At 42.0% G+C, this 27,252-nt stretch overlaps 1 protein-coding gene across 5 annotated transcripts in view; it reads right to left on the bottom strand.

Moving 5' to 3' along the window:
* Window positions 1–25,936, bottom strand: part of KLHL30 (kelch like family member 30) — a 28,810-nt gene extending 2,874 nt beyond the window's left edge. Inside the window, exons 1-9 of one of the 5 annotated variants that reach the window (XM_061636485.1) lie at window positions 25,808–25,936; window positions 23,430–24,285; window positions 21,181–21,343; window positions 18,327–18,413; window positions 17,834–17,989; window positions 16,121–16,309; window positions 13,924–14,094; window positions 12,437–12,582; window positions 3,481–8,655 (exon numbers count right to left, since the gene is read on the bottom strand). In XM_061636485.1, coding sequence (XP_061492469.1) covers window positions 8,407–8,655; window positions 12,437–12,582; window positions 13,924–14,094; window positions 16,121–16,309; window positions 17,834–17,989; window positions 18,327–18,413; window positions 21,181–21,343; window positions 23,430–24,203 — 1,935 coding nt within the window. In that variant the 5' untranslated portion in view covers window positions 24,204–24,285; window positions 25,808–25,936 and the 3' untranslated portion in view covers window positions 3,481–8,406. Of the gene's footprint in view, window positions 1–3,480; window positions 8,656–10,335; window positions 10,568–12,432; window positions 12,583–13,923; window positions 14,095–16,120; window positions 16,310–17,833; window positions 17,990–18,326; window positions 18,414–21,180; window positions 21,344–23,429; window positions 24,286–25,807 lie in introns of those variants that run through there. The other 4 variants (XM_061636488.1, XM_061636489.1, XM_061636487.1 and 1 more) reach the window with 4 other exon arrangements.
* Window positions 25,937–27,252: the final 1,316 nt, after the last annotated feature.

Below are 27,252 nucleotides of genomic sequence, written 5' to 3'. Positions count from 1 at the left end.
AGAAGAAATCATCTCTCCCTTTCCTCCTCCTCTTCTTGCTTGTGTGAAATCTATGCCTCATTCTTGAGCTCTCATGTCATTGCCTTGGCCCACTGTTCCCAGCAGAGTGATGCAATCAAGCTGTTCTCCCTTCCATTCTCTTTTCCTTGAAGGGAAGGACCATGCGGATGAAGTCATGGGAATGAAAACTCCATCTGTTCCTGAAAACAAATGTGGTGTAGAAAAGTTTGTCAATGTATATGGCTTTCATGATAACTACAGCAGTTGTCTTCCATTGCCTGACAACTATAAAGCAAGCTACATTAGCCACCATCTAATTGTTTTTACACTAGCGCTCCATCATGTGGTAGAAAGTGCCTGTCCTAGCAAGGTGGATATGGAATGCTATGGCCCTCCAGATATGTTATTGGACTATACCTCCCATCATCCCTGACAATTGGCCATGCTGGCTGGGGCTGATGGGTGTTGAGTCTAACAACATCTGGAGGGTCACAGGTTTCCCATCCCTGTAAGGAAGGAGAACCCTGTACACACTGCCCTGGGCTCCCGTTGGGAGGAAGGGTGGGATATAAAACAAACAAACAAACAAACAAATAAATGTTGATTACAAATGACTGCAATATCAAATTTATTTTAACTAAAATATTTATATCCCACCTTTTCTGTGTAACATCGGGCTTCCAAGGCAGCTGGCTATAATTTTTAAAAAAGCATAATTGACATATAATTTATTTTAACAGGGCTCTATACATAAGGATCTAATAAGGATCTACTACAATGTAAAATATGACCACTTCCCAGGTCTTTTCGTCTTCTTAAAATGATTAGTTTTCCTAACTTGAAAAAGGTTTGCAGATTACTGTACACTGCTAAATAATTCTGCAATCAAAAATGAAACTCAAACAACAAAAAAGCCAAGTGTCAGTCAGCCACTTCATTAGAATTCAATAATTCATTCAAAATTTTAGCATCAGGTTATAAAAGGAGCTGCAGAAGTTTTTAAGCCTTACAGAATTCACCCTCTAACTTCAGGCTGCTAACAGGATTTTATAGGAATATGTACAACCAAATAAGCAGAGAAGCATATATTTCCCCCCTTCTCAGGTTTTTCTTCTTGCTGCTACATCTCAATAAGTTAATAACAGCGAGTGATGTGCAAACATGTTAAAGTCAGCCCTAAGATAAGGAGCAAGGAGAGGTATTTTAGTATGTTGTGGTGGATTGTTATTGTTGAGCTAATTACTGGTGAGACACCACAGCACAAGGGATACAAATGTAGGTCTTTAACAGGATTATACACCTTTGGATCCATAAATGCTGCAGTTGGCCCCCTTTTATATGCTATCTACTATGGACAAGATTTCCCTTTCTCTGGCATTTGAATTTCAAAACAAGAGGGTAGGGTGGAGTGGGGCAGAGCAGGGGATCTTCTTATCTATCCCATGGATATCCTTTGATGTCAGAAGGGAAGGGAGCCCTTTCACCTGCTAGATTCTTCAACAGCTGTTCGCTCTCCTTTTCACTAAGAACTCAGCCAGGTATTAGGAGGCAGCTGACAGTAGGTGGCTGCCAAAGGGTGTCATCAAAGGGCACCAGTTCTTTGGAGCCAGCTGAATACTGTTTGGGGGAAACTTATCTCCTGCAGTCTGACCAGGAGAGAATATGGGGGCTGAGAGAGAATATATGTTCACATGTACCCACAGAAGCTTCTCCTGGTGCCCACAGCGTATCCTCTGCCCACTGAAGTTCAACTTGAAAGAAGCATTATGTTGTAGCCAATAGATTAGGATAATAGATATCAATAATTTAAGATACGCAGAGGATACCATAGTACTAGCAGAAACCAGTAACGATTTGAAACGAATGCTGATGAAAGTTAAAGAGGAAAGTGCAAAAGCAGGACTACAGCTGAATGTCAAAAAGTCTAAAGTAATAACAGAAGATTTAAGTAACTTTACAGTTGACAATGAGGACATTGATCTTGTCAAGGATTATCAATACCTTGGCGCAGTCATTAACCAAACTGGAGACAATAGTCAAGAAATCAGAAGAAGGCTAGGAGTGGGGAGGGCAGCTGTGAGAGAACTAGAAAAGGTCCTCAAATGCAAAGATGTATCGCTGAACACCAAAGTCAGGCTCATTCAGACCATGGTATTCCCAATCTCTATGTATGGATGTGAAAGTTGGACAGTGAAAAAAGTGGATAAGAGAAAAATCAACTCATTTGAAACGTGGTGTTGGAGGAGAGCAGTGAGCTTACCATGGACTGCAAAAGAGACAAATAATTGGATGTCAGAATAAATTAAACCAGAACTGTCACTAGAAGCTAAAATGATGAAACTGAGGTTATCATGCTTCGGACACATAATGAGAAGACATGATTCACTAGAAAAGACAATAATGCTGGGAAAAACAGAAGGGGTAGAAAAAGAGGAAGACCAACAAGAGATGGATTGATTTCATAAAGGAAGCACAGACCTGAGCTTATAAGATCTGAAAAGGGTGGCTCATGACAGATGCTCTTGGAGGTCACCGATTCATAGGGTCACCACAAGTCGTAATCGACTTGAAGGCACATAACAACAACAAATAGATTAGGTTGTGGTGTTCTGGGTTGCAGGGTGCAGTTTCTTCATTTTCCAGCCCAAAAATACTGGTGGCCTCTGTGGAGCTATATGTGGTTGGTCCCTAGGCTTCATACATTATCTTTTATTTCTGTAGTGTGAAGCAGCCCTCAAGAATTTTTTTTGCAAAATATTACAAATTTTGTTGGAAGAAGCTCACCAATATGCAATAATACTAGCAGCCTAGACCACCAAATTATCCAACCACCACTCATATAGCAAACAGTGTCTCCAATTTGGAATTTCTTTGGAATTCCCTCTCCTTAAATATTAGACAGGCATCATCTCTGTTATCTGAAGATCTTCCTCTTTCAATAAGTCTTTTAGGTAGAGACTCTATCCCAATCTGCATCTGTGCTGGAACTGCTTTTAAAGATGTTTTTAAAGCTTTTTTAAAAATGTGTTTATAAAGATGTGTTGTTTTGATGTGTTTTTAAAGATGTTTTATTTTTAACATATTTTAAAGTCTGTTTTAATGACGTTTTAGAATGTTTTTGTTTGCCACCCTGGGCTCCTGTTGGGAGGAAGGGTGGGATATAAATTTAATAAATAAATAAATAATAATAAAGAAATAAATTTAATTATGCAGCTCTTTGCTGAAGTATACCATAAAAGGATGGTGACGACGCTATACATCTTCATAATATTAGCTCTATAAGCAGTATAGGCCAATAAACTAAACGCTGTATCTGGGCCCAGGCCCTTCAGTGTATGACCTTGACCATTGCTCCACCTGTAAAATAACCATGATAGAGGTTTCCTGGAAGATAAACTATGTAAAGGAATGTAGTTATCTACTCTGAGAAAAGGCAAACATAACACAAATAATAAAACCAATTGATGTAAGGTTCATTTTTTAATTTTATTTTTGAAAGGATTTATGAGGCATAGTAGCATTCTAAATAAGAATTCAAAATAGGAATTTCACCAACATCTTACAACTCAAGATAAGAATTTACACAGAGCTGCCTAAATGCATTAGCAGTGCAAGCTTTCATAAAAGCAACCATCTAGCCACAGTTTTCTTCCAGGCTTGGTTGGACAAGTAGAAATGCCCTTCCCCCCCCCCAAGCTGTCAGCTGGCCAAGCCAGAATGGGCATTTTTGTTTATTGAATTTCATCCTGCTGAATTCAACCCCACATCCTCATGTTTAGCCACATTATACTGAATTCTAATTCTCTCCTTTGGTTAGTCTACAGTTTGGGTCACTCATCAGTAAATCTAACAGGTATATGTGGATCTTGAACATTCCGATCTACCACTGGCAAAAAGAAACAAAGAAAAGAAAGACTAACACTAGGTTTAGACTAAGAAACACCCTGCTAAAGTGCAGTGTTAAGCTTTCCTCTTTTTATTCATTTTTATTATTATTATTAAATTTATATCCCACCCTTCCTTCAATCATCATCATCATGAGACTGCCAGACCTGTCCATTTCGTTCAGGAAGGAAGTGAAGGAAGATATAAATAAGGACAATAAAGAAAATGTATGCTGGTTAAAATAAAATAAGATTGTGAGTGTGATTTTAACAACATTTACATATATGCCCCACTGAAATCACTAGAACTTACTTAGAACCTCACAGTGCACAGTCTAGCTAGCTGCAAATATGGGCACTTCCAGACTGTTGCTATTTTCTGGTGGGATTCAATCACATACAAGCAAATTCAGGTTGCACAATTAAAGTTGATTTGGAGCTCTTGCACAGGGACCCCCTCCCACAAATCAGACTTTTTGCTATAAGGAAAGTAAAGGGGAAATGCACTGGAAAGTGCAGGAAGGATAACATCGCCTTGATACAATGTCTTCTAACCTCTTCGGCATCCCTGCAAACCTTGTGCAAATACATAAGAATGAATGCTCAAAGAACAGAGCTTTGGGAAGCAATCTTCGTCCCACTGAAATCAACAGGGCTTACTCTTGTCACCCCTGTCTCCTCATTTCATTGGGTCCATGTTGTTTAAAAACCAATATACCAATACACACCAATCACTATCACATACTTGAATGTGTCTAAGGCTGCAATCCTATCGTATACACACTTACTTGGGAGACTCAAGAAGGGGAAGAGATTTGATTCAGTTCTCATTTTTTAAAAAAACTTATCTAATTCACACTTTCTGAAACAATACACAAGCCAAAACACAGCTACCATTTGAAACTTACACTTCTCTGGATTTTGTACTGCAGTTCTCCAGCCATGCATTGTGTATAAAAAAGCATATTTTAGGAGAAAATGTACATATAAATGCATATATTAGTGAAACAACAAATAAAAATGCATTACATTAGGGGAAATTACTTTGCAAAAGTGTGTATACCCAGCAAAATTGCATAAAAAATGTGTGTGTATTAGAAATAATTCACACTAAAATACTGATGAATTTTCATGAGGCTTTTTTTAATTTAAAAAAATTACAGACTGATGTGGAAATGTGGAGGACTGAACTTGAGAGTGGAAAAATAAGAAACTGAGAAATTGACAGATTTGCACATCCCTAGGTGGGATGCGACATAGACATTGCAACATAGGTGCCATCTCCACTGTAAATTTAAAACAGTAACCGGCCACTTTAAACAGTCATGTTTAAAGAATTCTGTGAACTGTAGCTTGTTAAGTGTGCTTTGAGTTGTTAGGAGACCCCTGTTCCCCTCACACAGTTACAATTCTCAGTGCAGTTTAACAGGCAATCCCTCTTCCTAGGAGACTTGTAAGGAATTGTAGTTCTGTGAGAGGAATAGGGTCTCCTGGACAACTCTCAGCAAACTACAGTTCACAAGATTCTCTGAGGGAAGCCATGACAGTTTCAATTGGTATGAAACTGCTTTAAATGTATAGTGAAGATGGGGGCCTTATTACCAGTTAGACATACATAGATTTGGATGGCATGTAACTATATTGCATGGCATGTATTGGATGGCATGTAACTATATTGTTATGATTTTATTAATAATTGTCTGTGAAGAACTTGCTGATCTATTGAGCTTACTATATTTCCCCAGTTTGTGTCACTGAATATATTTACATAATTATACATAGAAATAAATCAATTATCAATCCAGCTTCAATCACCATTATATTACCACAACTTCAAACTATCAAATGCCTGTCTCTATTGGCTGTGGCATCCTATAGCAATTTGGTGAGGTTCTAATCCTCTAGACAAATACTTTGAATCATGTTTAGGTCAGATATTGTCAGACCAGCACAGTATGTTCTTTTCTGACATATTAATGCTAAAAACAGCTTTCTAGGACGTCACTACCATTAGAGCAGGTATGGAGAACTTGTGGCCATTCATATGTTGCTGGACTACAACTCCCCTCATCTCTGACCCTGACCACTGGCATGCTAATTGAGGCTGATGGGAGTTGGGAGTCCAACAACATCTGGAGGGCTGCAAGTTACCCACAACTGCAGGAACATAAGTAAAATAAAACAAAAACTCACAACTACCTTGATTATGTGAGCTAGTTTTAGCTGATGCTGTCTGAATCTAGAAACTGTTGCTTTTCTTTCCCTAAACACATAATAACCTCTCAAAATACAAATTCTACCAAGAAAACAATTTCTATACAAGTTGTGGGGCTGCTCATCAGCTACACATATTTCATCCATATAAAGTATTCTTATCATGAGGGTGGAAGGGGACCTCTGTGACGGTCCAGCATTTAAAACCTACCTAAAAGAAAATATAGTTACTTGAGCAAACACAAGTGGTAATTTAAAAAAAAGAAAGAAAAAAGGACTACATAATTTATCATAACATGATGGAGTTATTCTCAGATGTTTTGATCATAGTGACAAATTGTGGTGATCAACAGTAAGATATCCCTATTTCATAGCTAGAATTAATACAGTTCATATGCAAGATAATTAAACTAAGCAGGGCAATAAAATAGATATATAAACAAGAATTCCAGATTACTCAGAGAAGCCCCTTTCCCTGATAACTGGGCCACTAATGTCACTTATCATCCTTAGTCACCATGATCTCAAATTAGCACTGAGAGACTTCTAGTTTTAATTTAGAGCTGGCTCATGTTACTTTTGGCCCCTTTCAGACACTGGCCACAGTCCAACACAGTTAAGCAATCAATCACATCAATGGATTTGCATGGACTTAACTATGTGCAGGACTGGCTCCCTTTGCTCATAGAAGTCATCTACTTTAGCTTAATGAGCATCATATCCATCATGTGTTCTGCACTGGAATCTCACAGGTCTCAGCTATGGCATCTTTCTAGAAGGAACATCGAGCAATGTTTTAAAAATGGCAGAAGTTCGCACGGCTGAGTTCTGTAAGCTCCTAGCTCCTACGTTATGTTGGTAGATACTTCAAGCAGCAACTGAAAGTAACATCTGAACTAATCCTTAGCCTCCTTGGCATCATCATTAATGATAGTGTTATTTATTTATTTATTTTATTTATTTAAAATATTTATACCCCGCCCTTTTTCCAAGGAACTCAGGGCGGCTTACAAATAAAAACCATAATCAATTAAAAACAAGCAATATACAGTTTAAAACAATTAAAAATAGATTAAATCAGTAAAAGTTAAAGAAGACAATATTAGTTAAAAGCCCGTCTGAATAAAATAGTCTTAACCTGGGCACGAAAGGATGAAAGTGAGGCAGCCAGTCGAACCTCGCTAGGGAGGGAATTCCACAATCTAGGGGCAGCCACTGAAAAGGCCCTATTCTGTGTTTTTACAAAGCAAGCTTGTGAGAAAGATGGAATATTGAGCAGGGTCTCACCAGATGATCTCAAAGCTCGGACAGGGTCATAGAGGGAGACACGATCTAACAGATAGCCTGGACCTAAGCCGTATAGGGCTTTATAGGTTAAAAGCAGCACTTTGAATTGTGCTCGGAAACAGATTGGAAGCCAGTGGAGCTGGTACAACAGCGGGGTTGTATGTTCTCTGAGCCCAGCTCCAGTTAACATCCTGGCTGCAGCTCTTTGTACCAGTTTAAGTTTCCGAGCAGTCTTCAAGGGCAGCCCTATGTAGAGCGCATTACAGTAGTCCAATCAGGATGTAACTAAGGCATGTGTCACCGTAGTCAAGTCTGACAGGTGAAGGAACGGGCACAGTTGGCGTACCAATCTTAGTTGAGCAAAGGCACTCCTTGCCACAGCCGAGACCTGTGCCTCCAGGTTCAAGGCCAAGTCCAGGAGAACTCCCAAACTGCGAACCTGTGATTTCAGGGGGAGTGTAACCCCGTCCAGCACAAGTTGGATCCCTATTCCCTGATCCGCCCTTTGACTGACAAGGAGCACCTCTGTCTTGTCAGGATTTAATTTCAGCTTGTTCGCTCCCATCCAATCCATCACTGATACCAGGCAACGGTTCAGAACCTTGACGGCTTCCTTAGTTTCGTTAGATGGAAAAGAAAAGTAGAGTTGGGTGTCATCCGCATATTGGTGACTTCGAACCCCAAAACTACGGATAACCTCTCCCAGCGGCTTCATATATAGTGTTAATGCAGTGTATTCCATTCTGAACATATGCCCACTTCTTGCCAGCTTTATATTCCTATTCTTCCATGTTCATCCCTGGTGCTTTCATTCTAGTACTGTAACCAAGGTTATTCAGCCTAATTTGTGGGCAAGTTGATTCATCCCAACAAGAGCTGGGGGGGGGGGAATAAAGATTGCAAAGCCTGAACAAGAAGGTGAAGGAGGGTATGAACATGATACTGAACAGCCTTTTCCTTTTCCAAACTCGTGGCATGAGCAGCTGAACTGTGAAGACTTGTTCCATCCTCTCCTGACCTGTCACAAATGGTTCCCCAGGAAAGGTTCCCTCCACTTTGAAGTATCCATGAAGATAGAAGAGGAGCTGTGGTAGAGCCATAAGCATGGGAGGGCCCCTTCCTTTGACCAGGCATCCTTAGCACAGTCATACATTTCCATTTCCACCTGATAGTCACCATCCATACCTTTCCAGTAACCTCCCGTGACAAAGAGTTTACCTCCAAGAGGTACCATCCCTCCATTTTCATGGAGGGTATGAAGCTGTTGTACCTGCAAACAGAATTGACATAATTTGGAGTATATATTACATGGCATATCACATAAGATCATAGCAGATTTTATGCATACAGCAGCAACAGCTGTAGACAAGGAAACAGATTAGCAACATACAGTTTGGACATAGTCCCTTAGTGGAACCATATGCTAGCTGAAATAAAACGGATGCTGTCATCTGGTGGCTGAAATATTTAGTGCAAGTTAATGTCATTAAGCTCGTTGGGGGAGCCCTGACCCTTTCGGTAACAGAGTTATTATGTTGTTGTCAGGGTAGAAAAAAGTAGATTGGATGCACACTAGTCTTCACTCCCTGCCATCTCCCTGCTAGGCCTCTCCAAAGCAAGGCAGGCTATCCACCAACGAATCCTAGACGTAGAATTCCAAAATCACCTCTCTCTGGTAGCGACCGACCCTGGCCCTATTCTCCTCACTGGGGCTTTTGCCTCTGCGCACCATCTAAGCTCTCTCTCCACTGCTAGGCTCAGAAAGGCATTTATGCTGGCGAAGCTTAATGTACTTCCGTCAGCTCTCCTAGATGGCAGATACCATAAGATTCCTTTTGCTGAGCGCCTATGCCCTTGCGGTGCGGGCGTAGTGGAAACCGTTGCCCATGTACTTTTAGCTTGTCCTTTTTATCATGATCTTTGTCTTTTAACCATAACCCCGATTATCCAAACAATTCCGGGTAGGGATCCTGCATTTTATGCCGGCTACCTTTTATCGGAACAAAACCCCCAAATTACAAACAGGATCGCGAGATTCTGTGCCGCAGCAATTACCCATCATAGAGCATTGCTAGCCCAACTGTCTGCACAGTCTCGAGCGTTGGTCTTTTAGCTACTCCCGGCCTTTGTTTAGTGAATGCTTGCTGTTTTAATTTGTCTTGTAACAATTTTGTATTCTGATGTTTTGTACTGGCCTCTGACCATAAGAATATATTCATTCATTCACACTAGTCTTAGATATAACTTGTCTTAGATACCATAAGAACAGGCAGTGCTCCAGAGAACAAGACATGCATGTGACGGAGGAGTGTGTGAGTTTTCCTATACACTGAACCATCCTCACACTGGAGGAGGAGGCTCTTTGCAGTGGTAGCCAGTAACATATCTGCACTTACACTAGAATGCAAGATACATTTATTTGTATATTAATAACATTACCCAGTTCAGAGCTCCAATTCCAAAGAGACTAAGAGTGCAATCCTATACATGTCTCTTCAGAAGAAAGTCCCACTGAGCTGTATTCAGCTAAGTCCTATTCAGCTAAGAGCAGACCCTTTGAAATGAATAAACCTAAGTTAGTCAGGTCTGTTAACTTCAATGGGTCTACCCTGAGGAGGACTAGTACTGAATGCAACCCCCCTGAGTTCAGTGGGACAAATGTGTACACATCACCAGCTTAAAATGCAAGTTGTTCTTTTTTTCTCAATTTGGATCGAAGCTGGTTTGGAGAAAATGCATCAAAATGCAGTATTTAATAAGAAATGACAGGACATATAGAGGATAGATATGGATTGTGGCTGTGTATTTACTGCTTCCCAAATCAGCGGTGGGAGTTCACTGGATGTAGAATAAACAGGAGTGTTTACACAGCCTGACTCCCAGGTAAGTGCGCATATAAGGGATACAGCCTAAGTGTACAAGGACCTTATTGCATTTTCAGCCACTTTCTACAGTATTTTTGTCTAGGTTTAAGTGCTTAGAACAGGTAAGTGCCTTAGAACAGGTACTGTAACAGAAGCAGTAAAGGATCTACGTTGTGGAGCAGAAGGAAAATTGCATGAGAGGAGGGAGCTAATTCTTTAGCTCACTGTTTGACAGAACCCAGTGTAGTAAGTACTGGAAATAAACTGGGGTACTCTTGTACCATTTCCCTGGAGGTTACATCACTTTCTTGAAGATGACTGAAAAGAAAATCAAAGCAAATTTGTCAAATGTTGGTAAGACATTAAGAGCATGACAACTGGGCACAGGATGCTGTGGCCAATACAAACAGTATTTGCCTTAACTTCAGCTGAGCTGAAGCCTAAGTCAAAAAGAAAGCAAATATGAAGATGTAGAGTCATAAGTTAAAATGACACATTAACAGCTGTAATTAGTGTTATTGCCACAGCCCCAAAGCATTTAGAACCCCATTAGAATTAGGGAACAGTGATAGAAGACAACCCCTAAGTTGGTGCTTAAGGGCCTATCATGAGCTCCACCTATCCTGGAAAAAAGACCTTGTCTGAGCATGACACAGCTGGGCTGCAAAGGGAAATAGGGGGAAAGCTAAGGAAGATATGCTTAATCAGTGTTGCAGTGGCACATGGAATGGATGGGCTCCATTTACTCAAATGGTGGGGAACGGGGGGACATGATGGTGCCTTCCAGTAACGGTGCTAGAACTGTGCACCTAATTCTATGTCACTACTGCTACAACATACTGCTGTACACAGGACACAGAATCTGGATATCTATGGTTGTGTGAACCATCTTGCATTCAGGTTAGGCAGATAAAACAAAAAGCCTGAACGACATGCATAAATAACAACAGTCTTCTCCCTATTAAGGGTAGCAAAATCTGAAATGCTACATATTCCTGAGTTCATCTTGTCTCATCGCCTGTCTGTCATAGGCATTCACAAACCTATGTGTATGGGCACGGGACACTCCTTGAAACGGCATCGCCATGGATGTCCAACCTAGTAAGGCACATATACCAAAGGTGGCAGATGCAGGAAGAGTTTGTGGCAGGTGGGTCCTTGCTCCTGACTATGGCATGGGGTCAAGGCTACACTCCAGCTTACTTCTTTAGTATTGCTTCTCCAAACCATTGTGAAGCAACAGAGGTAGTCTGCAGGTGTACTGTAATGCCCATGCTACATTGTCATACTGTGGATTTGATTTATACCTGCCAAAAAGAATGGTCACCAGTGATGTAGTCCCTTGAACTGTAAAAGTCAAGCCTCTCCATTATCTGTCATCTATCTGTCTCCCTACTTGCCAGCCTTATTTACACTGGTAACCAGGGTTGGGCTATGTAAGCTTGTCTTAACTTCTGTTAAACTCTCCTGCAGAACACAATGAAAACAGCACTGGGTGAAGCTGTACAGGAATAGTTCTTGGATACAACCAGGCAAAAGACTTGCTCGCAGAGAAACTGCTTGATAACAATATGTTACAATGAAAGTGTTAACTATGCCACTGGCAAAAGCATAACCAATGGGTGGCCGGAAACTGACGGTACTAACTATTATTCATAAATCTACAAGGAGAGACTGGCAGGATATTCTCTGCACCTGTCTCAAGGATTGGAGTGGGCACTACATGGTCAGCTGAGCACTGACGCCATGTGAACAGCTGCAGCAGGATTTGAGAATGACGCTGCGTAAACCAACTCTTCAACAACATTACACACATCTTCACTGAAGCCAACAGCCCAGAGGAACAGGCCACGCTGTGCTGCTATCTGGGATACCCTCACTCAAGGAATAAACTTCCTGCCATTGTAGAACCTGGATACTAATCCATACATCAAAGACTGCAAAGTCTGTTTTGGTGACCAGAAACAATTCCATTAAGGAATTGTTCACATGTTTTTTTGTGTTACATATTCTGGGAGAGTGTAAAGAAAAGAAAAGATGGGGGGAGAGAAATGTTTTTAATCCTCCCTCCTCAACCAGCCAATGGGTCACAGAAATGCAGAGTCACTTCCATATGTACGGCAGCCACACACCCTCCCTGGAAACATAATGAGAAAAGACTGATGATAATGTGACTCGCTTACCCACCTTCTGCCATATATTAACCTCTGGATCATACACGTAGACTTTCTTTGTATTGTCACCAATCAGATAGATGACTCCATGCAGGGAGGCACAGCGAGGAGCAGAGAGGTACTTTGGGATGAAAGGGGATGCAATTACACTCCAGACATCTACCAAATAAATAAAATAAAAATAAATCCACAATGTTCATGAAAAGTCTCTCAACATCCTTGAACAATATGACATTTTAATATATTTAAAAGATTGTGTATTAGAATTATAGATTAATCTTAGCGAAAAGCCAAAAAGAAGCTGGGCAAGAAATGGAGCAGGATGGAGTGTGGATTTCAGAGGCTGAAAATGTCAAGATTGTATACGTATAAAGCCAGTGTTAGTGAGAGTAGGCTGTCCTGATTTTAGCCTGCCTACCATATGCAACCTACATGTGATCTATGTATGTTTTCCACACAACACCTTGTCCTAGTTTTGTTCACACTATTCCTATCATCACTGTTGCCTTTGCCAGGCTAGGAAGCAACAGGAAAAGCAGCTTATACATAATGTTACACACACACACACACACACACACCCCAATTTCTAAGCAGTGAGAGACTTCAAGGGTGCCAGCATTTATCCTGGGTTCAATTTCCTTAGAACGAAGATCACTGGATATTGCAATTTGTTTATTAAGTATGGTTTTATTTACACATATATACAACCTGAGCATAAGTCTGAAGGGACTTACAACAGCATTAACATTCCAACAGATCTTGCTCCCCCACTAGGTTTCCTGGTGGGGGGGGGAGGTGTCCCAAAAGGCATAGCTGTGGTTTCAGCACAGACAGACTCTATGTCTTCCCAGGTCCAGACCAGACTAGACAAGTTAGCCTCTGGCCTTTTGTTCTCCTGCCTCTAGGATGAAATGGCCTCCAGCAAGGTGAGGGGGGAAGTTCTATCACCTCCTTCTGGAGGCATTACTGGCTATTTGTTTCTTTGGAAACATGGCCAACTCTAGTTATGTTAAAAAGATGCTTAGCAGGCTTGGCCGGGGCCATTCTCTTAACAAAGAGACTGGTTTAACCATTTCAGCAGTTCCTACTACTACAGACTCCAGTCTGAATATCACAGGCTTGGAGGGGACCCAAAGACAATCCAAACCATCCCCCCAATCTTATAACAACAGGAACATAGGAAGCTGCCTTACACTAAGTCAGACCATTGGTCCATCTACTTCAGTGTTGTGTACACTGACTGGCAATAGCTCTCAAGGGTTTTAGGCAGCAGACATTCCCAGACATACCTGGAAATGCCAGGGATTGAACCTGGGACTTTCTGCATGCAAAGCAGATGCCCTAGCAGTGAGCTGTAGCGCTTCCCTGTTGATAAGCAAAAGAAAAATACGGGTATACAGGGCTGCATGGGTGGGGCTGCATTGGTCTCCCGAATTCCCAATGCCATGCATTTGCTGCCAGTAGCCAAGAGGGGGAGGGGTAAGGCAGCAGGGAACTCACCGCAGTGTGGGCACAATGTAGGGAGTGCTGGATTGGCTTCACTGCTGCACCACACCATGCCAAGCTCCCAGTTGCCTTGCCTTTCCCAGTCTTGATAACTGGCAGTGACATGCAGTGTTGGGAAGCCAAGAGAGCAGCCGAGCCCCACATCGGCTGCTACTGGGTAGGGCTCTGGTAGAAAACAGAGTAAGAGGCCGTGAGTAAAAGTCACATTTAAAAGAGCCCAAGATGCCAAGGATCCCAAAGCACGACCAGTGTTTGCTATGCATCGTCATGAGATGGGAGCGGAAGAGGGAACTGACATTGCATACTGATGAACACCATTCTTGCGATATAGCATCACATGAGACAAAAATGGAAGCTGCTGCCTTTTGTCGTATGGTGCTGCAGGCAACCAAACCTGAGTCACATTGCACCTGATACCGTTACTGATTACAAGGAGTAAAGTGATGTTCGCTGAGAGTTTCTAAAAGGAATGACAAATGGATAGCTTGAAAGCAGGCAACTGGGTAGAAGCAGGTCCAGGAATTGAAGTAAGGAATGGAGCAGTCTGTGACTCCTGAAGGAGGATGGGAACAAAGTCTAGCACTAGCTGAAAGAAGATACCCTGGGCTGTGTGCCAGTGCAGGAAGTCACACGCCATAAACTCCTTCTCCCTCCACCCCATATATATATTTGCTCCTTGTACATAATTTTTTTTAAAAGCCATGCAAAAACATACGCCAAGCAGGTCACAGACAATCAAGCGTAAGTCCATGATTCATATCTATGTACATAAAAACAAATTCTCAGCTTTCCACAACACTTTAGCATGGCCAAGAAACAGAACCAAATATAGGGCTATTCTATGGATAACAGAAGGCATGATTCCCAAAGGGTGCTGTCACCAGAGGCTGGGAGGAAATTTAGGGCCCACTTCATTGGTATGTGTGAATATACACAGCTTTTCATTTAAGTGAGAGAAAACATGGTTGGCATTCACTCACTCCTAAGGTAAAAAGTAAAGCACTACACTTGGGGAACTCAGTTGCAGTAAGGCCAAATCTGCTCTCTGCTCCCTGGAACTAGGAGGCTCAGCCCTCACTGATACAATAAGTTTATTTTATTTTTAAAAAATTAATATTATCTTTCTATAAACTGATCAAGATAGTGTACAACAAATCAAAACAATAAAAACCACAGCATCAGAAAAACATTAAACAACAAAGCATCATTTAAAACATTACCAACAACAGCAGTACTAAAAACAATCCAGTAGACTAAAAACAATCCAGAAGGCCAAATTAGAAATATGTGTCTTTCTTGATGCCTTTTCTTAAAAAAGAGGGGGGGGGGCACCGATTGTAGCTCCAAAGGAAGAGCTGTCCACAATCTGGGAGCCACATAGAAGAAATCCCTCTCACAAGTGCCTGTCAAGCAGGCCTCCGCTAGCAATGGTATCCTCAAAAGGGCCTTCCCTGCAATTTTAACACCTGGCCATGTGCATATTTATTTAATCCCTTGGGAGGAATCCCATGGGAGGAAGGGGAAGAGAAATGTGTCCCTCCACACACATATAACCGCTCATCATGATAAACATTTTACAAGTCTTTATATTCCTCTAAGGACATGTGGTAGGAAGTAACGGTTTCAGTTTCAATACCAATAATGACAAAAACATGTTTATAAGGAATTTAGAAATAAACCAAAGAGCAGGGGCATTGAGAAAGGTACCCATGGGCCCAAGGTCCTGGGTCTTTTGCACTGGGCATCTCCTGTCTCCTCCTTTCATTTTTAACCATTTGAAAAACAAACACTTTGCTATCAGAGTAGCTGGACACATTGAAAAGAGCAGTGCCAGTGAGACCTCAACAGCCTGCCATTTTAATTTTCCCAGAGGCAAATTTGTGTCATGGGCCTATGCCCCAATTCTTTTAAGCACCTAGCAAAGCCCCTGCCAAAGATCCTGTTTCAAAGGATGCAAAACAGAAAGGATTCTGGTCTTGCCCAGAGCTTGGAAAAGTTACTTTTTTGGAACTACAACTCCCATCAGCCCAATCCAGTGGCCGTGCTGACAGGGGCTGATGGGAGTTGCAGTTCAAAAAAGTAACTTTTCCAAGCTCTGGTCTTGCCCCCCTCTTGCCTGCTGTGCTCAGTGAGCCCATGACCTGAATGGTTTGGAAAAGCCTTTCACACAAGGTGTGCTGTTTCTCCTTACCAATAGCAGGGTTGTAACACTGCAGGGTTAATGCGTTGTATTTGACAGCACAAGAACCAATGATGTACAACTTCCCGAGACACCCAGAAGTGGCAAAGTTGCTGACATACTTTGGGGCAGGGCTCACAAAGCACCAGCTGTCATTATAAGGATCATAACACTCCACCTCCACAAAGTCCACTGTGGTGCCTACAGACAATGTAAGAAATAAAAAGAAGAAGAAAAATTAAGGATGAGGTTTGAATGTAACAGAGGCTTACAGATATATGCACTGAGCAACATGGGTACTTCAGTAACCAATGGGTCAATGTGTTCCCGTATGAGCCTAAAAGGTATAGGATCTGGGTTGTAAGCAGCTAAGTCATGGTCAGAGCAGACCAAATGAAATCAATGAACTTAAGGAATCAGGTCCATTGATTTCAATAGGTCTATTATGAGTATGATTTAATTGGATACAACCCTCTTTCTTTATTTCAGTCCTACAAAGGCTGGCTCTTCCACTGAATAGGGATGGAAAGAGCCACCAGTTTTGGTTCTCTCCATTTCTCATTTTTCCAAACTTAAATTCAATCCTCCGCATTCCTGCATCAATTTGCATTTTTTCTGAAAAATCCTCATAAAAATTCTCCAGCACTTTAGTGCAAATTTCTCTTAATAAACACATTTTTGCAGGCAATTTTTACTAACATGCACATTTTTGCAAGCTGTTTCTTGTCATATAGTACATTTTGCATGTTATTTTCACTCATATATTCATTTTTATGCACACTTTCCCCCAATTTTGTAAACATTGCATTTTGTAAACATTGGTTGGCAAACTGCATTGCAAAATTCAAACAAGTGCGAATTTTGAAGCATGGCTGTGTTTTGGTTCTCATATTGTTTCAGAAAGTGCAAATTTGATAGATTTGGCTTGAAATGCAAACTGAATCAAAATTCTCACCATCTCTACTGATGAAGCTGTAGTACAGAGGTCTTAAAATGGCCTGAGGGCACATGATGCTCTTTTATTGTTCAAATAAATGCCTGCATAGGAGATTGTGTGGGAGCCCTAAGCAATTTGCTTCAAGCTTCCCAAAGAATGAGCAATGGATCTTCCATTGTGACTGTCACTTCTTCAGCTCTGAGGGTAGCATGGTCAGAAGTTCTTCTTTTCTCATCCCCACCACTTGGAAAGAAGGTCTAATTCAGCACTGTGTGTACACTGCACCTTCAGCTGCCTCCATAATGTATATTTCACCATACAGTGGAAAGGGAGCCAGTGTGGTGTAGTCATTAAGGTGTTGGACTAGGACCTGGGAGACCAGGGTTTGAATCCCCACATAGCCATGAAGCTCACTGGGTGACCTTGGGCCAGTCACTGCCTCTCAGCCTCATGAAAACCCTATTCATAGGGTCACCATAAGTCGAAATCGACTTGAAGGCAGTACATTTAGATTTTTTAGTGGAAAGGGCTTTACCCATCATTTTATGGGCAAAACCCATCCTGTTTATGCATCCAGTAGAATGGTACCCTGTCTTTCCTTGGTGGCACACCATACATTCCCAGGCTTCTCCAGCATTTTCAGTTTATGGAAGAATCACTTCCTAGAAGTGCAGCTGGTGACTGTTCAGTCAAGTTCCCCTGATAGCCCCTGATAGCCCCTGATAGCCCTCTGTTGCTCCCATGACTGTAGAGTGAGAGTTCCCCACATTACAGATGTCATTCCCTACCACCAATGGCATAGATCTCTCCATTGAGAACAGCATTGGCATGGTTTGTTCGAGGCTTCAGCATTGGAGCAATGGACTTCCAGTAACTGTTTTTGAGACAGAAGCACCAGGATTGAGTTGTGGACCATGTGTCATTCTGTGATCCTCTGGAGCCACCTGAAAACAGAAATAGCCATCATAACTCACACATTTTTGTACCAGTTTAAAGTACGTCAGTATTAAGGCTTATTCACCCTCATGATATTTTGCTGGGTGTTCTATATCTGATTTTCCTGAAGATCTTGTAGAATTAGTGAGCAAAAATATGACCCATGAATCTGATTAAATTTACATTTTATTAGCTGACTATGTGATTTGACTCTGCAGTCAGAAAAGACCTCAAACAAATAATAATAAAAAACAAGATCCCAGCAGAGTATCTTAGTATGGGAAGACACACAAAAGGTTCACATGTTTAGTAACAACGTAAGTTCCAAAAGAGCACTATCCTTACCTGTGATGTAAACATCATTATTTAGAGCAATCATAGAAAAGCCCCATTTATTGTAGTCCGGAAAATCAGGTAGAGCAATCCATTTTTCTAAAATAGGAAAACATAATGGGTAAATGGCCCTCAATCAGTAATCAGTAAATGCACTAATGTTTCTGGAATTCTTTGCCTTGTACAACTAGATAAGGGGTCTTTTGTATAGATGTTTTTATTCCTGGGATAGAAGCAGCCATGAATGTGGATATCCTGTTTGGCTGGAACTCTGCAATTGTATATGGTGCACCTGCACATTTTTATTACTGGTCAAGAAACAAGGCCTAGTACGTACCATCTATCCATCCTGTATTCTTGCTCTGAGCTATAGCAAAAGTCTACAAGGTATGAGAGTATCATTCTAGTGCATACTACATACTGCAGCGCATGTACACACACACCATGCCTTGGAGTGATGTTTATTATTTGTAAAGCACCATCAGTGCAGCTGCTGCCTTTGAGAGTTTCATAGGCAATCACAGACAAGTCCCTGCCACCAAGGAGCTTACAATATACAACAGGCAATGGGAAAACCAACACATTCCTTCCATCCCCACTGCCCAGCGGATCGGCAGCTCACATTGATCTGCATGCTCCTTAGTTGTTCCCAGCACCAAGGAGTTCCCCAAATGGCACAGATAGCAATATAATACTGGAGAGGCACACAGGACCAGTTCTGACCTCCTGATCCTGTCTTGGCCTGTGCAATCTCCTGCTGCCTGTGCTACTTGTGGGACCCTTGGTGCAGGTCGACCACCTATGCTCTAGCCCCTTCCTTCTTCTCTCAGGTATGTTGTGAAGGAGAAGAGCAAAACCCCACAGCAATACCTTTTTGCTGGTTTGTGGATTAGTAAGGTAGTAAGAACTGCTCTTCTTTTCCCCTTTACCTGCCCCTTGGAAAGATGGGCCCCAGGATTCCTGGGCACCCATTCTATCTTCTCATGCACCCTCAGAAATACAGATGTCATTACTTCTTCATAAGCTACTCTACTCACAGATGAAGAAGACCTCACAGATGCCCCCTGTAGTGTCCACTACATCATAGTGCTACCCTCAATCCAGACCATGACCAGTGATAATGATAGCGAGCAAATGCACTTCTTTTTCATAGAGGTGGGGGTAATGAGGAAATGGAGCATTTTCATATTGGAACATTCACCCTTCCATTAAAACCCACATTTGTTTGAAGGTAATTATCTATGGTCGTTAACTGTTTCTATGTTCACAATGTTGTCAAAATACACTCCAATTGCATTGCCCAGATAATGCCAAAGATGAAAAAGGTCCTCTTTTCCAAATTAGTTTTTCTACCCAATGCAGCATGTTTGCAGGACAGCCTGACAGTTTCTGATGTCAACATCAGCCTGAAATGATTGCAGCTGCTCAGCAGTCACAAACGCCAAAGGAACACAGAGCATTACATCATTTTGAAATACTCTGTTTGCCAGCGGCTGAATAATTCTAGATTGAAGTCCAAGGTCTGGTTGCTTCTACCCACACTAGTGTTTCTGCTACATGACGAGGGTTTGGATATTATAAGGTGTTCTGATATGGCAGGTCTAAATGGTAAACATTTTTCATTCATTTTCACTTACTGAACAGCCACAAGATAAGGGCATATCTAATAAGTGGATAATCAGTTATAACAATAAAATAGTTAATAACAGTGGGCCAACACTGTAGAGGGTGAGAGAAGTTTTATTGTTGATTCCAGTGGAATTCCATAAAGGAAGAGAAAACGAAGAGCTATGCGGAGCCATGGGGGGCTCATGGAGGGGGGCTTCAAGAGATTCCAGGAGGACTTGCCCTGAATTTTTATCTTTTTAAAAATCTTGTCTGTTTTGCTTGTGGAGTTATAAGGACAACGGTGCAGGCAATATTCTACCCAATTGCTCACCAAGAACTGAAACAACTGGACTAATGTATACAAAATCACTGAGATAACTGGCGAACTCCTATATGTAAACTGGGGTAGCCAACGTGGAGCCTTCCTGATGATATTGGACTACAGCTTCCATCATCCCTGACCATTGGCTGAGTTTGCTGGGGCTGATGGGAGCTGAAGTCCAACAACACTTGTAGGGCACCAATTTGGCTATTCCTGGGCTAGACACTTACTTTAAATGTTACAAAAATATTTTATATTTATATCAAATACAATTAAATACTATTAATAAGCATATTAGGCCCTTTGTACTTACAATCTGGCTATTCTGCAATGATTCCCTGCCCCTTACAATGTCACTGCAATATTTCTGGCTGTAGGCCTGTCCTCCATTCTTGACTGTCCTGTAGACACAGTTGCCAGTGCCAATGGTATCAAATGCAATAGAAGTAACTTTAAAATAATGTGGGTCAAGGTGAACTCTCTTTGGATGTACAGCACAATAAGGTGGTTGGTTTTTTTATTATTATTTTATTGTAGTTCCATATAGAGCCTTGCAGCTGTATCTGCAGCTATGCACTTTGTAACAAAAATGCTGGAAAACTCAATTAAAAAGTGATTTAAAAAATCTGGTTCTTTTAGTTTTCTGCCTTGTTTCCAAGGGATTCGGATATCATCTTTTTCTTGAATCACAACAAAGTCTGGAAACATTTATTTTTCCAATACATTGCAGAGTGGCTCCATCAGTGAGAAAAGTATCAGCCTGTAAAGGGCAACTTATAAAGATGATGCCAACAAGTATCAAGGTGAAGATTTTATTTCCCCTATCTCTAAATGCTACACCAGTACACATTGCAGTGCCTAGCATGACAACCCTGGTTGCTTCTTAACTTAAAGATGTTCTGAGCTGGAGGGATCATTTGGGGGCCAGGAACTTACTAGTCTTAGTGTTATAAAAGGCAAAATTCCTGGCAATTGGTGGTGGTTGCTGTCCATCTTCTTCATTCTCTTCCAGAGCCCTGCCTCCCACCACCACCAGCACCTCCTCAAGCTTTTGTGGTAGGGCCTTCAATCTCTGCTGGACAAATGGCCTGTTCTCCACCTTAAACAAGAAAAAAGAACAATGTCATGAAACTGAGAGCCTCTGATTTGTTGCGACACTGAAAGCCCTCCACCTTTGCCCCTCTCTCCAAATGACCTTGTATGACAGAATTCAGTACAGCAAAATTCCCAAATATTCCTCTGGGATGCATCACTACAAATGCCAGATCAAGGCATTTTTCTTAAAATATAATGGCTAGATTCCCCAAAGGATAGTTAACTTAGATGGGCCTGTCTGAATTAATGGAGGGATATGTGACCCAAAGCCCTAATTCAAAGTGACCGCAGTACCAGGTAAAAGCATTTTAAATGTATTGTTCTAGCCACTAGAAGTTGGGACCCCAGCAGCTGTCCAAGGGTGCCAGGTGCTGAAGGGTACCAGGTGCCCTGGATGCAGCTAAGCATGGGCAAAAACTGCTTCTTGCTCCAGACCCTGGGTTCACCAGTGGCAAGACGTATCAGGAGGAGTTGTGGGGCTACAACAAATGCATGGGCCTCTCCTCACAGCTGCCCTATGTGGTGAACCGTCAAGGCTACAGGTCAAAAAAATTCCTTATGCAGCAAAGGTTTTCTGGGCAGTGGAGTGAATCCACCCACCTAGGGTGGTTATTGGCTCTCCTTACCAGAGAAAGCTTGGCTATAAATGCTTCCTGTTGAGACTGGGATTTTGTCTAGGCAATAATAATCTTCACTGGTTCTTGTGCCCCACTTGATGTAACTGCCTGTGTTTGGGCTCATAACAGAGCAGATGTAGTCTTAATCCCAGTGCTACTCCTGAGGGCCAGTCATGTAAACATTTGTTTATTTATTTTACCCAAAGCAGATAGGGAAGCTCCAGTCTGCAGCAGAATATGGGAGTGGGTGGATTAACTCTTCCTATGAAAATCCTCTCAAGCTGCCTTTTGGCTCGGGGGGGTGGGGTGAGGGAGATGCTGTTTACAATAGGAAAAAACGGCGAGTATTAATTTAAGTGGCCCCTCCTCACTCCACAGAAGATCTTCTGCTTGTGCTTCTGATTGCAGCTTTTCACAGTTGCTTTGGGCAAAGAAAAAAGGGGGGACTTTCACATGATTTCTAGTAGTCTGACCCTGAATACATTATATTACTTTCAAATTACAAGAAAATTCAAATTACAAGAAAAATGATCTAGACCAGCCATTCCCAACCTTGGGTACCCAGATGTTGCTGGCCTACAGTTCCCATCATTCCTGAGCTAGACTAAAAAATTAGGAAGAATTTGCCCATTGTACAAGCAGTTCAAAAGTGGAACAGAACAGAATAGACAGTGTGAGAAGGTGATGGATCCTCCTTAGAAATTTTAAAGCAAAGACTGGATGGCCACCTATTAGGGATGCTGCAGCAGCAGATTTTCTGCAGAAGGGATTGGGCTAGATGACCTTTGATGTCCCTTCCAACTCATTTTTTCTACAATGCCATGACTGTTAATCACTCCAATGGGGAAATAAGTCCGATGTTGTTGTGGGGCAAAATCTGCCACCTACATATCTCACTGACCCGGGAGGGGGGAAGGAAAAATGCCTTTCCTCTCCTGAAGACATTTCCAGGGTTGTGTGGGAGGTTCAGAATGTCTGTGACAGTTCCCCAATTAATAAAACAACAATAGGAGCTGGGTTTGGGAGAGGGAGAGAGAGAGAGAAGAGAGGAAGAGGAGGAAAAGAGGCCACTTTCCCCACCTCTACCATAAATACAGTATCTCATTTTTTATCTGCTCCTCAGAGCCTGAGGGCTATTCACTTTGGAGAAATGGAACCCAGATCCTGTCCCTCCCAATCCTTGCCCCTCCTCAGTCAATGGCCTTAGTGATGGTTGTGAGGGTGAGGAGAGGAGGAGGAGGAAGAGCTATCAGGGAAAGGACAGGAACTATTCCATCAGTCATCAAAGGTAACAGTCCATAGCTAACTAATAATAAAGTTTATCTTGAATAAGAAGGTGGCATACCAAGAAGAAAAGACATAGAATCTAAGAACTCCATTTAAGTACACCTATAGCTATTGAATCACATCATACTTTTTCTAGCTTTGGGGCTGAAAGTGAATCAGGGTTCTGAGGTGCTTCCAAGAACTGACCGTGCTACGATGCCTCGTGATGATGGTCTTGCAAGCCTCCGATTCCTGGATCAGTGGTTCTGATGACAAGAGGTTCTGCAGGTATTGATCTGGCAATGAGACCAGATGCACTAAGTCAAGGAGCTCTGGAAGGTGCATTGCTCTAGCAGACTTTTCATACTTCACCCACCTCAGCACAGCCTCAACTAGGCTCTGTTCTTCTTGTATTTGGAGCAAGTTGTTGGACAGGTAGGTAACCAGCCTCTCTTTGGATAGCTGGAGGAACTCCTCTTGCTGAGACACAAGTTCAAAATTCTCCTGCAGAAATGACCAGGCCTTGGATGACACCTCTGGGCAGCCATGCATCTCCCCAAACTCACAAATGCCCAGACAGTTGGTTGCATCCATCTGCTGCCTGAGGTACCGACTGCAGACTTTCCGGAGGACAGGGAAGTGGAGTTGGTTGGATGTTCGAATTAAGGCTTCCACATTCCCTTGGTTGATGGTCACTTTCCCTGTGTAAGCAAAGTTTATCAAGGACTCCATAATGACAGGATCCACCTCTTTGATTTCTACATGGGCTGAAAAGCTTTCCACAAAATCACCAGCGAACATGGCATTGAAATAGTGGCTGCAGAGAGCCAGGATACTGCGGTGGCAGTGGAATTCATGTCCTCCAACAATCAAGGTGACATCTGAGAGTTTTGGATTGGAGCGAAGGGCCTGAAGTCCTTCCAGAATAGACTGAGGATGAGATGGAAGGCAAAACTCAAAGTCATCAATGTTCCTCACCATACTGGTGTTCTGTAGAACGTTCTACTTCTGTTGTGAGAAATTGTCTTAGGTGCCTTCAGTGGAAAACAAACTTTTCCTGGTCCTAATAAGAAAGCAATGAAGAAGGGAATAAAGCTTGTGCTTCAGATAGGAAATCTTTCCCCTCAACTAAAACTTTAAGTGAAATATCCTTCCTTAGCCAGATTTCTGGATCAATGGTACTTCTTGAAAGAAGTGCAAGCTGTTGGAACCTGACATGTCCAAATAACTTCAACATGCTAGGTGTATATTCCCTTACCCAAAAAACAAGTGAATATAATCGGTGTCCTGATCTTACGAACTACAAGGAACCTGCAGGGATAACACAGGCAAAATCTGTGATGATCCATCCCCCCGCCCCCAAGAAGTTGTCAGCATCTCAAATGTACCTCTGTACATTTTCCCTTCATAGAATGAAAAATGAGCTATAGACCCTACCCAGTCTCTCTGCTTAGAAACCCCATTTCTTTACAGGGCCTACTCCAAAACTCAGAAGGCAACTTTCACATTTTTGTGACTTTTTGGTCAGTCCTAATAAAGGTAATTACCAACAGTGGATTTTAGAGTTTTTTCTTATGGACCAACACTGCTCTCTATAAATTAGTTTGAGCAATTTTTCTTGCTTTTTCTAGTTATAAAGAGAGGTGACCCCCCTGAAAATGCTTCTAGGTGCCCACTCTGGCTTCCAAGGCTTCATCAGCCTCATCTACACACTTTCAAGCCCATCTTCATGGTGGTAGTTGATCCGTGTGTGTGAATGATAACTGAAATTCTCAGGTGGCTTCTGAATTCAGTATCTAGGAAACTACCTTATACCATTGGTCTATCTAGCTCAGCTCTGCAGGGTTTCATACAGGAGTCTTACCCAGCCCTACCTGGAGATGCCAGGGATTGAAGCTGAGACTTCCTGTGTGCATAGTTGTCAAAGCCTGTGTTTTATGAGCTTCCACAGAAATCATGAAATACAGAATCATATAAAATCTCTGGGAATAAAACGGTACTGCAAGCACTCTCAGCCTTAGTTCAGTTGCCTTTCTTATTAAGGAGGCAGTGTGTAGTTTATAAATGGTAAAATTAGGTGGTGGGAGGGTAAGTTTCTTCCCATCCCTGCCTTCTCAATCTGCTCTACCAAGTCCTCAGCTCTGACCTAAAAAGGCATCGTAGGATGGCTATCTATGGTATGTTGAGTAGTCAAACAGTACTGATAATTTCTAAAATCCCAATAACAATGTTAGTGGTTATGTTCTCATTTTAACTAGTTGGTATACCAGTTCCCTTTCTTCTTGATGTCCAGGAAATCTCTCTTCTGCCCTCACCCCTGTAACAGGTTGCTCACCAGTGTGGCATTGATAGACCTTCTTGGTATTTATTCTCTAGAGAACTTGGATGTTTAGCTTCCAAGCAGGCAAGAGCTCATAATTACGACTCCTCCTTGTGCCTCATATCAATGGCCTGTATACTAGTCTTGACTTGACAGTCCCATACCACCAGCCCCTTTCCCAAATCCAGTTTGGCTGTTTCAGTTCAACTCATGTTGTGCCTTCTGCCCTGCCAGAAATCGCAACCAGACGGCCTCTGGTTCTTACCTTGTTATCTTCTCTTACATCCAGTTAGCCAGTTTGAGTTGGAAGAATGCTTAGGGAACAGCTTGCCTTGACCCTGGGAGGAGACAGTTACCCTGAGTGGGATTTTTTTTAGGCAGTTGTAGGCTGGAGGCAACCAATGTGTGTGTGTGTATATATATATTTAGACTGCAGCTTACAGCCAGAGCGGGGGAGGTCTGTGAAGTGCCTTGACAGTTATTCTCTCCAGGCCACCTGCTCTTAAAGCAACACACCAATGAAGAGATAGGCAGAGGGCCTAGAAGGAAGATGGCATGTCATGTACCCAGTGGAAACAGAGAGGAGGCTGTGCAAGCAAGCTAGGCTTTGATGGCGAGGCAAGAGGCTGGGGCTCAAAGTCACCGAAACCAAGATCAGCTCTCCATCCAACAAACAGGGAGAGTGGGGGTGATTCCAGGTTTGGGCAAAATGCCCCCCTACTGGGCTACTCTGGTTTGGGGCTCTGGTGGTGAGCAGCAGCAGCAGCAACAATAATTCTCTGAGCAGTGAGAAGGCAAAGTCTAGCCTCCTTTTTCATGTATTTGTTATGTTTTATCCCACTTTTTCTCTAAAGAGCTGAAGGTAGCACACATAGTTCCATCCCCATCCACCTCAATTTTATCCTCACATAACAACCCCGTGAGGTAGGTTAGGCTGAGAGAGCATAACTAGCCCAAGCTCACTAAGTGAGAGCTTCAGTGGCTAAGTGGGGATTTGAACAAGGGTCTCCCTGATCCTAGTCCAATACTCTAACTACACTGGCTCCCACAATGCCCCTGAAGTAGAATTTTGGGGGACATTGTGGAAAATCAGAATGGCAACTCAGAGCACCAGTCCAGAAAAAGTATTTTAAGGAAACTCAAAGCAGACATTAGCAGAAGGCCCTGGAAGGTTATTCATTCATTCATTTTTATTTACTACAGTTATATATAAGACCCAATAACAGAAATTATCTGGGCCATTTACAATTTTTTAAAAAATGAAAAACAAAAATATAAAATAATACATATGAAATCTAATTATTACATCTAAGCGTAACATGGTAAAAAAAAGAATAAAAACCTCTGACAGAAGAAATAGCTAAGCAAAAAGTTCTAAAAAGCACTAAAACACTTTTCTAAAATGCTTGGGAGGGTCACCTAACCCTGAAAAGGCCTCAATATGGGTATGAGGCAAGCCTCTCAAGGGAGGGCATTCCATGATGGGGTGCCACTACTGAAAGTCTGTCTTCAGCAGCCACCCACCAACCAACAGAGAAGGGCCTCAAGACATGATCGTAGGGTTCAGATAGATGAATATGGGTATCCTGGCCCCAAGCCATTTAAATTTAGGGCATTAAATGTAAATATCAGCACTAGAGATGGAAAGATCTGTCAATTTCGGTTCTTTCAGTTTCTCATTTTTCCAATCTTAAATTCAGTTCTCCACAT

The sequence above is a fragment of the Rhineura floridana genome, chromosome 7, assembly GCF_030035675.1.
Source record: "Rhineura floridana isolate rRhiFlo1 chromosome 7, rRhiFlo1.hap2, whole genome shotgun sequence".
NCBI classification, from domain to species: Eukaryota; Metazoa; Chordata; class Lepidosauria; order Squamata; family Rhineuridae; genus Rhineura; species Rhineura floridana.
Note: the sequence above shows the minus strand (reverse complement) of the source record. Positions and strands in the feature narration are given on the sequence as shown.